This window comes from Engraulis encrasicolus, chromosome 7 (genome assembly GCF_034702125.1).
Source record: "Engraulis encrasicolus isolate BLACKSEA-1 chromosome 7, IST_EnEncr_1.0, whole genome shotgun sequence".
Taxonomy (NCBI): Eukaryota; Metazoa; Chordata; class Actinopteri; order Clupeiformes; family Engraulidae; genus Engraulis; species Engraulis encrasicolus.
In genome coordinates, this window is record NC_085863.1 from 7,084,237 (window position 1) to 7,094,191 (window position 9,955).

Sequence of the window (9,955 nt, forward strand, 5' to 3'; positions counted from 1 at the left end):
ATCGCTGCAAAACATTGGCCTCCATCTCCAGGCCAAACAACCCTCCCTGCCTGACTCCAACCATACCCAACCCCTCCATGCACTCCTCCCCAGTCCCACACCACACACCATTCCCAGGCTAATAACATCTGGAACGTTCATGAACAGAAATAGTCACTGATAAACAAACCGGGTTCAACTCATGACACGAGCCCCCGTGTGTCTCAGCCTGGCTCAAGAACACAAACAGGGACAGACAAGACAGTTGTCTTCTATTTTTTCCCCCATATTAATGGCTCATTCTTTTGAAACTCGGCCGTCGTCGGTAGATCCGAGGTTGTTCTCCGACAATCATTGTAAATACGTTCTATTGAAACAGCTGGGGACAATACAAACGTCTGAAAACACTAATGTTACTGTAAACGAACTCGGAGTACACAGAAGTGCTCCGAGTTTGTGTTTCGGAACCCCGATTTGAGTACCCATTCTATTGCACTAGTTGAGTTTCAAAAGAACGAGCCATAACAAACCCAGACAGAGCTAGAGAGAAAGCAGAACCGCCTCAGCCAAAACCTACTGCCTACTACAATGCAGTCCACCGATTGGCTCTCACAGGCAGGCAGACCAATCAGAAGTTACCTATGTGCTCTAGACAGCAGGTAAAGTGTCGGAATATGTAGATCCATAATAGGGGTCGACCAATACAGATTTTTTAATGGCCGATGCGATTCAGATTTTTTTTTTCTTCACCCTTGGCCGATACCCGATTTCCGATACCCAATATTTGGGGCCGATATGGGTTTAAAAAAAGGTAAAAAAAATGACAAATATTACAGGTCTCAAGTTAAAAATAAACATTCCTTTAACATTATCAAATTGAGGTAGAACTTGTGACATTTAAACACCCACTCTAACAATCAAGTAATGTCTAACAATCAAGTAATAAAAAAATCAAGAGTCTTGGTGCTTTTAAAAAAAAAAACGAATGACATAAAATAACAAATATTGCGTATCGGCCAAAACCACACACGTATCGGCCGATACCGATACACTTAAAATATGCAAATATCGACCCGATATCGATCGGTCTATCCTTATTCCAGATCACTCTCGTCTTGATCACTGAAATACTGTATGCATTGCCCTCTGCTATGTCTCTGGGCATATAAATGCTACCTGGCTGACTCCAACCATACCCCCCTCCCTGCCCCTCCTCAACACCCCCCCATACCCTCCCTCTACACTGCACACCAGACTCCTCAGTCCTCACTGTATCACTGTCCCCAGGCAAAACGCTGCGCTGCTCACTGCTATGCACTTTTCACGATGCCCCTCGTTGCTACTGCTCTGTACCTGGTCTCCGACCCACCATGCACCCGAACCTCACCACTTCACACTGCGCCACAAACACTGCACCACTCCCTGCACCCCTCCCTGCCCTCCACCTTCCTCCTCCCGGGCTAATCATCACACTCCGCACTCATTACTACTCTCCTCATCCCTCTGCACTCCTCACCCCACCCCTACTATACTGGCTCTCCTCATCACTCTCCTCTCCTCTCCTCTCCTCTCCTCTCCTCTCCTATCCTCTCCTCTCATCTCCTCTCCTCTCCTCTCCTCTCCTCTTCTCTCCTCTCCTTTACTCTCCTCTCCTCTCCTCTCCACCCCTGACACTCCCTCTGTCCGCTCTCCTCTCCTCTCCTCTCCTCTCCTTTACTCTCCTCTCCTCTCCTCTCCTCTCCACTCCTCTCCGCCCCTATCCTCTCCTCTCATCTCCTCTCCCCTCCCCTCCTCTCCTCTCCTCTCCTCTCTTCTCCTCTCCTCTCCTCTCTCTCCTCTTCTCTCCTCTCTCTACTCCCTTCTCTCCTCTCCTCTCTCCTCTCCTCCCCTCTCTCCTCTCTCCTCTTCTCTCCTCTCCTCTCCTCTCCACTACTCTGCTCTCCTCTCCTCTCCTCTCTCCTCTCCTCTCCTCTGCTCTCCTCTCCTCTCCTCTCCTCTCCTCTCCTCTCCTCTCCCCTCCTCTCCCCTCTCCTCACCCCCCTACTATACTCCTCTTCGTGCCCCTACTAATTTATACTATACTGGCTCTCCTTACCCATCACTCTGCACTCCTCACCTCGTCCCTCTCCTTTCCTCTCCTCTCTTTTCCTCTCCTCTTCTCTCCTCTCCCCCTCTCCTTTCCTCTCCTCTCCTGCCCTCTCTCCTCTCATCTCCCCCTCTCCTCTCCTCATCTCCTCTCATCTCCCCCTCTCCCCTCCTCTCCTCTCCTGCCTTCTCTCCTCTCCTCTCCTTCCTCCTCTCCGCTCCTCATTATCAAATTGAGGTAGAACTTGTAACATTTAAACACCCACTCTAACGATCAAGTAATGTCTAACAATCAAGTAATAAAAAAATAAAGTGTCTTAGTGCTTTTAAAAAAAAATCCCGAATGACATAAAATAATAAATATTGCTTATCGGCCAAAACCACACGCGTATTGGCCGATACGATACACTTAAAATATGCAAATATCGTCCCGATACCGATACCGATATATATATCGGTCTATCCTTACTCCTCTCCACATCCCTCTGCTCTCCATACCCCTCTCCTCCTCTCCTCTCCTCTCCTCTCCTCTCCTCTCCTCTCCTCTCCTCTCCTCTCCTCTCCTCTCCTCTCCTCCTCTCCTCTCCTCTCCTCTCCTCTCCTCTCCTCTCCTCTCCTCTCCTCTCCTCTCCTCTCCTCTCCTCACCACATCCCTCTGCACTCCTCACCTCACCCCTCTCCTCACCTCACCTCTCCTTTCCTCTCCTCTCCTCTCCCCCTCTCTCCTCTCCTCTCCTCTCCTCTCCTCTCCTCTTCACTCCTCACCACATCCCTCTGCACTCCTCCCCGCACCCCTACTGTACTTGCTCTCTACCCATCAGTGTTCCCAGACTCCTCCCCAGGAGGCTAATGGAGATCCGTCTGGATGATCATCCTTTATTAGACAGGAAATGAAATGTAATTCGATGTCGCTAATGAAGTCTAAGTCTTGTTTACCGCTCCTGCCCTGCTGATGATACTCGAGAGTGGAATGAGAGGGCACATAAGGGGCATGGACAGGACAGTGACATCACAGGACAGGACAGGACAGGACAGGACAGGACAGGACAGGACAGGACAGGACAGGGAGAGACTCTGGACTCTGGAAAACAAGATTATGTATCACCAAAAAAGGTGGAAAGATCAGAGGCACTCTGAGATTTGGGGGGAAAAAGCCTTTAATAAAACTTTCAAATCACATGGGCCTACGTGTTGCGGCCTTATTAGCCTTCATCAGGGCATAGACAATTTTCTTTCTTCCTAATGAGGGCCAATATGTCTCCTGAGCACTCTAAGCCCTATTGTGCCTTAAGATGATGCATTTGTTGGATTTGCCTGGGCAACCTCTCTGTTCTCCTTGCCATAGCGATGCCCTTTGGTAAGCACAACAGTCACCTATAGTCCTACAGTAGTGAAAATCCCTTCCTGCATTACTGAGCATCCCCTGTGGTGCACCACGTGTCCCTGTTACTGTGCTGTTAACGTAAATCTCTGCTGTGCTGGGGTGTGCTGTGCTGGGGTGTGCTGTGCTCTACTCTACTGTGCTGTTGGTGTTGCCTGCTGTGTTCCTGTGCTGTGCTGATGCTGTGCTGTTCTCTACTGTGCTGGGGTGTGTTGTGCTCTACTCTACTGTGCTGTTGGTGTTGCCTGCTGTGTTCCTGTGCTCTGCTGATGCTGTGCTGTTCTCTACTGTGCTGGGGTGTGCTGTATGGGCCAATAGGACCAAATTCAGAGGCTTATGTTGACTGTATGTATGACTATTATGTACAATAGTCTCTGTACAATGGGACCACGTTCAAAGCCTTTACACATGGATAAGCAAACTCAGCAGTGCATAAGTCCCTCTATGACTGTGTGTCCCCTCTGAGGAGTTACTGAACAACATCTGTGTTGCTGCATGTACTTTGTTGATGATGCATGAACAGTGTATAATGAACTGTTATGTGCTGTGCTGTGGTGATCTATGATTATCCGCTGTGATCTGTGGTGACCTATGCTGACCTGTAGGATACTTCTCTGCACTATGCTATATCTCTGTGTTGGGTTATGTGATTCAACAGAACTGAGTTCAGGGCTTACATTGAAAATGTCTCTTATATCATTCTCCATTGAGGTTCTACTGAAAAGACCTGTGTTTTCACTATTAGTGTTTTACGATATTAATCTAAGTAGTTCATCTTTCACCTTTCTTAATTTTTTGTTATTTTGGGGCATTTTTAGACTTTATTTAGACAGGACAGGAGTTGGAGATAGAGACAGGAAACCAATTGGAGAGAGATATGGGGTGGGATTGGGAAATTAACAGATTTGGGTCCCCATGGGCATTCAAGCCTGGGGGGCCTTAGCGTGCTGCGCCACAGCGCCCCCTGCTGTGTGTATCATCTCTGACTGTGTTAATTGATGATTGGTGCTGATGCTGACCTGCACTGTATGGCTTTAGTATATGAAGTGAAAACCCAACTGGAAAACTTCAACTCCCATTGTCATTGTGACACAGCACACAAGCGAACACTGCACACAACGGATTTGCATTTATGCCTTACCTGTGCAAGGAGACAGCCCCTAATGGCGAAAGGGATCAATGGGGCGAGGCGGTACCATGCTCAGGGTACCTCAGTCAATGGAGGAGGATGGGGGATAACACTGTTGTGTTGCCGTAACACTGTTATGTGTTGTTTGATCCAACAGGAACGAGTTCAAGGCCTACACTGACGTGAAGCCGGCCAAGATGATCAGAGCCAAGTCCCAGTACCTCCCTCCGGACGACAAGACCAACCTGGAGACCAGCTACAGCGCCACCTACAGGGGGGAGCAGGGCAAGCTGCAGCCTGCTGACAACAAGGCCACAGAGAGGAGGAGGATACGCTCCCTCTACGCAGAGCCCAGCAAAGTAAGTCACATAGCAATATACATATACTGTAATGTAATGCTCCATTTACGCAGAGCCCAGCAAAGTAAGTCACATTAATATACATCTAATATGACACTCCCTCTACGCAGAGCCCAGCAAAGTAAGTCACATAGCAATAATTCTCCCTCTATGCAGAGCAAAGTAAGTCACACTAGGATGCCTCTATGCAGAGCAAAGTAAGTCACACTAGGATGCCTCTACGCAGACCAAAGTAAGTCACACTAATATCCCTGTGCGCAGAGCAAAGTAAGTCACACTAATATCCGTCTACGCAGAGCAAAGTAAGTCACATAGCAATGTACATCTAATATGTAGCTCTGAGCGAACACTCCCTGGCCGGTTAGAGGAGGATCGACGGCGGAATCCTGGGTAAAACGGTCGAGATAATGTGGATAGGAGGTGATCGGGGCGGATGGTGGGTACGCGTGAGAAAGTGAGTTTCTGCCAGGGAGCAGGTGAGCAGGGAATAAATGCGGTGTAGATAATTGAAGGGCATGCCATATGTCATTGCACTTACGAATCCGTCGAATGGTGAGAATGAGAATGAGAGTCAGGTGGATCTCTGTTTTAACGCACAGAAAATAGATGAATGACCACCAGCACATGATATTACATTGCATTACATCACACTTGTTGATCTGACACCTCTGATGATGGTAGTGCTATATTGAAGGGGGAAGGATGTGCACACTGCTTGCAAAATATTTACAGTATTTCTCAATTGGTTTTGTAAATTTCTCGAATCTCTCTCGCAATTTGCAAAACATAATATTCATTCTCAAAACAGCTTTAACAAATGGCAAAGCACAGTGGATAACCTGCAAAACCGAGTCTCTTGCTCAAAACCCTTATTTGTCTTCCAAAATCAAGTTTTTTTTGTGTCAATGAACGTATCAGCGCCAGCAGAATGGTTAGTCATTGTGTCATAGTGTATGGACAAGCTAGTCAAATCAATTTCTTATGTTGTCAATTGAATAGTACACTCTTGAAGATCTTTTCTGAAGCGAAATGTTGTTTAGATTGGATGGGAAATGTTGTAAATTCGGCTTTATATTACATTGATCAGATAAGATTTAGATAGTTTCATGCATTCAGTGACAAAGCTTTTTGAGTGATATGACAAAAGCAATTGATAATGTACGAAATCACTGAGAATTGTACACAGCCATGGCATGGTGGACGAGAGCATTTGCTATATGCCGAAAACAATGAGAAACTGATTTGACCATGTGCACAGGTAACACCAGGAAGTCACAATTGAACAAAGACTTTTGAGAATCATTATTCTGTTGTGAGAAATGTACAAAACCAATTGAGAAAAACTGTAAAGGGACACTGTGCAGGAAATGGTCAAAAAAGGTACTGCAACTATGCTGCTCATTGAAACTGGGCTGCCTATTGCCAAATTTGATCTTTACATGAAAGTGTACTATGTAATAAACAAATATTTTCTAGTGTGGTCCAAGTATAGTAATTTTTGCAGCTATTTTTTTGGAAATCCAAAATGGTGGACCATGGATAAGATCCCCCTTTTCATGTAGGCCTATGAAAAGTGCATTTTTTCCAGTCATAATGAATACTTAGAATTTGATGCTGGTGGTAAGTATTCATAAAAAAGGTAACATTAGTGAATGGGCAGCATGACGTCTGGAAATAAACAACTAAAAATCTCACACAGTGTCCTTTTAATTTATTGGGAGCAAGCATCATAGGTCTTCTTCATGCATTTTAAGTGTGCTAATATTGCTAATATTGCTATGCACTCCATTGTGCCCCTCTCCTCTGCCAGGTGGACAGGCCGACCGCCCATCGACCCAGACCCAAAAAGGCCGGCACCGCCGCGGGCACCTCCGGCGCCACCACGTCGGGCCCGGGGGGTAAGGCGGTGAGGAAGCCCAGGGACAAGCAGGCGGCCGGGGCACGCGGCTCCCGGAAGAAGGCCTCGGAGAACCAGCCGCTCACCCGGCCCGAGGGAGGCGACAAGGAGAAAAGTAAAGAGATGAACAACAAACTGGCTGAGGCGAAAGAGTAAAAACACCATTGCACTTCTCCTTTTAACCACTTCCTTTACAAAGCTTCCTGGGGGAAATTTAAGAGGAAAAATCCAAATGGAGGTTGCGGCATTTTTAGTAATAATAATGAAAAGCGTGAGGGGTTATGTTAACATCCGCACCCCTCGTCGCCCCTCCTCCATTCCTAGAGTCCTAGATGTCAGTTGGTTTAGTCTGTCTTTCCCTCCCTCCCTCCTCCTTCCTCTCCTCCCTCCTCTGTACCTCATCACTCTCTCCCTCCCTCCGTTCCTCCCTCCCTCTCTCCCTCACTCCTTCCCTCTCCCCCCTCTCATGGCTTTGTATCTCACTCACTCTTGTCGTTCGAGCGCTACGTATAAAACTTGTCAGGATTGGACGTCGTCGTCGTCGTCACTCTGCTTGGATGTATTTCCTCCTTCACTCCGCTCACGCTGCATTGGCTGCATTAGGGGGAGGGGGTGTGGCCAAACCATTAAACCCCCGCCCTCTCCCACTCACCACCACGCCCGCCCACCCGCCTGCCCGCCCACCCATCATTTGACTGTTCCACTGTTACCATGGCTACGGGGCTGCTTGGCTAGCCATTGGATGGATTGGGGGGAGCTTGCGGTTGCATGGGGGGGAGGGGGCGGGGTTGGACCAATGACCACCAATGGGCTGCCGCCACTGCTCTGTGTATTTGGCAGCCATTAAACTGCACAGACTGCTCACCACATTTATCAAGAGTTGATCCAAGCTTCATGTTAGCCACTCCCTCATTCATACTCTACTCTGATCTGATCTGGCTAAGTCTGTCTGATCAGTGAAACAACACCGAATTGATATGCAATGCAAACAAAATACAGAACACGCACACACTCACGCACGCATGCACACATGCAGGAGCGCACACACACACACACACACACACACACACACACACACACACACACACACACACACACACACACGCACACGCACACACACACACACACACACACAAACACACACTTCAAATACCATCTAAATGTACAAATGGACTGGGAGACTTTGATAAATGTACAGGCTAGTGCGTGTGAATGCAGAGCATATTGATGTGATGAAGAAGATGATGATGATGATGATGTGCTTGCTGCTTGTTCTTTTATCAATGTTGTTTTCTTGTCTTATCCGGATGCTCATAGCCCATTGAACATTGTCATGTTTTGTCAACAGAGGGTTCATGTCACTTTGCCATCTGTATTCTTGGTTTCACTATCACTGTAAAATAAGTTGCCATACTGCCTGAAGTTTATACATTAACTCCACTTGAGAAAGCCTGGGGTTGAGTTAAGCCTTCAGTTGAGTTTACCTACAAACTTAAAGGTGGGGTCGCAGGTATGACATCACGTTGGGGGAACTCCCCCAGGATTCTAAGGTTCTACATAGACTCCTATGAGCCTGCGGAACCCCCAACGTGATGTCATAATAGTACATTTTCTTAAAATGGTTAACCTGCAACCCCACCTTTAAGACAGCAGGGCAACACACATTTTTATGTTTCACTGGCTTGCCATGTTTTACAGTATACAGTAGCCCTGTGCGCTGTGAGGTGTATGGTCAATGGTGTTTCTGCAGTCTAGGGTAGGGAGTTGGTGTATTGTAAAGCTGAACATGCTGTATCTTAGAGCAGAGTGTTCACATCAGTCTGTAGTCGTGCACAGAGTTGACACATACGTATGATAATTAGGGTTTTAGACGAAAGATATTCGAATGCAAACACTACCAGAAGTAGCCGGTTGCTTCCACACTTATTGGGTATAATGTAAATACACTGTGGTTCTATTGTACTAGTGTAGGTTTGAATGTAATGTCCTATATCGTAACAGCTATAACGTTGATGCTAATGCTAAAATTATTTGGTAAAACTAATGGACTTAGCAAGACACAGTGTAGGCCTATGTAACATCTATGGATATTCAAAGTTTCTTGATCTGGTAAAACATATTAGAGTCACTCAGAGACATTTCCAATGTACTCAAATGCTTTTCTATAACACCTACAGCAACCAGATTGAAAAACTACAGGTAGCCTATATAACAGTCAATCTAAAAATAAATGTATACTACACACATGTACGGCCATAGACATCTACATATACGAAACATCAACAGAGAAGGAAAGCGTAATTTACGTCACCTCACATCTTACAACAAATCTATCTGTCTATCTGTCTATCTATCTATCTATCTATCTATCTATCTATCTATCTATCTATCTATCTATCTATCTATCTATCTATCTATCTATCTATCTATCTATCTATCTATCTATCTATCTATCTATCTATCTAATCACCTATTTGTCTGACATGTGTTTCTGCACCTATTTATTTATTTACTTATTTATTTATTGTTTACTCACGCTTCTGGTCATTGTCGTTTTCTTTTCCATTCTACTGAAACGGTATATTAATGACAAAATATGAACAATGTGTGTTAATTGTTCCCTTTGTTGTATTGAATGCCATGATGTGTTGGTAAGTCGAATGCTGTTTCTGTATGGTATGCTTTTCTCAACATTGTTTTTTATTGCCATAATGCAGGGTGTCCCAAAAAACTGTATACAGCCTTTAAATAACTGTAATGTTGGTGTTTTTGAAAATTCATGTAATTTCCAAAAGTGTGATATAATTACAGTTTTTCTCGTTTGGTTTGGCTAATTTCTTGAAACTGAGATGACATTCTCAAAACAACACGGACAAATCCCCAAACCAACTTTCATTTTCCCAAAAAAGAATGGCATTTTTCATTGCTTTCATCAAATATCAAATGCTTTGTACATGTCTCAAATGTTCAGTACATCTCTGCAGATGGCTATGTACAAGTACCCTACAGTTGACACATTGAGCATACATTTAGCACATTTTCCAAATAAAGTGATCTTGCTTATCTATACGAACTAGACAATTCTCAGTGTAATGGTTGCCCTCTCCAAAACATGTCAGCATGAT

At 45.5% G+C, this 9,955-nt stretch overlaps 1 protein-coding gene across 1 annotated transcript in view; it reads left to right on the top strand.

The window, feature by feature from the left end:
- The window catches only part of map6a (microtubule-associated protein 6a), a 29,833-nt gene extending 22,800 nt beyond the window's left edge, over positions 1-7,033 (top strand). The window contains exons 2-3 of the mRNA XM_063202753.1: positions 4,732-4,933; positions 6,744-7,033. Of these exons, the coding sequence (XP_063058823.1) occupies positions 4,732-4,933; positions 6,744-6,986 (445 nt within the window). The 3' untranslated portion in view covers positions 6,987-7,033. The remainder of the gene's footprint in view (positions 1-4,731; positions 4,934-6,743) is intronic.
- The last annotated feature ends 2,922 nt before the right edge of the window (positions 7,034-9,955 follow it).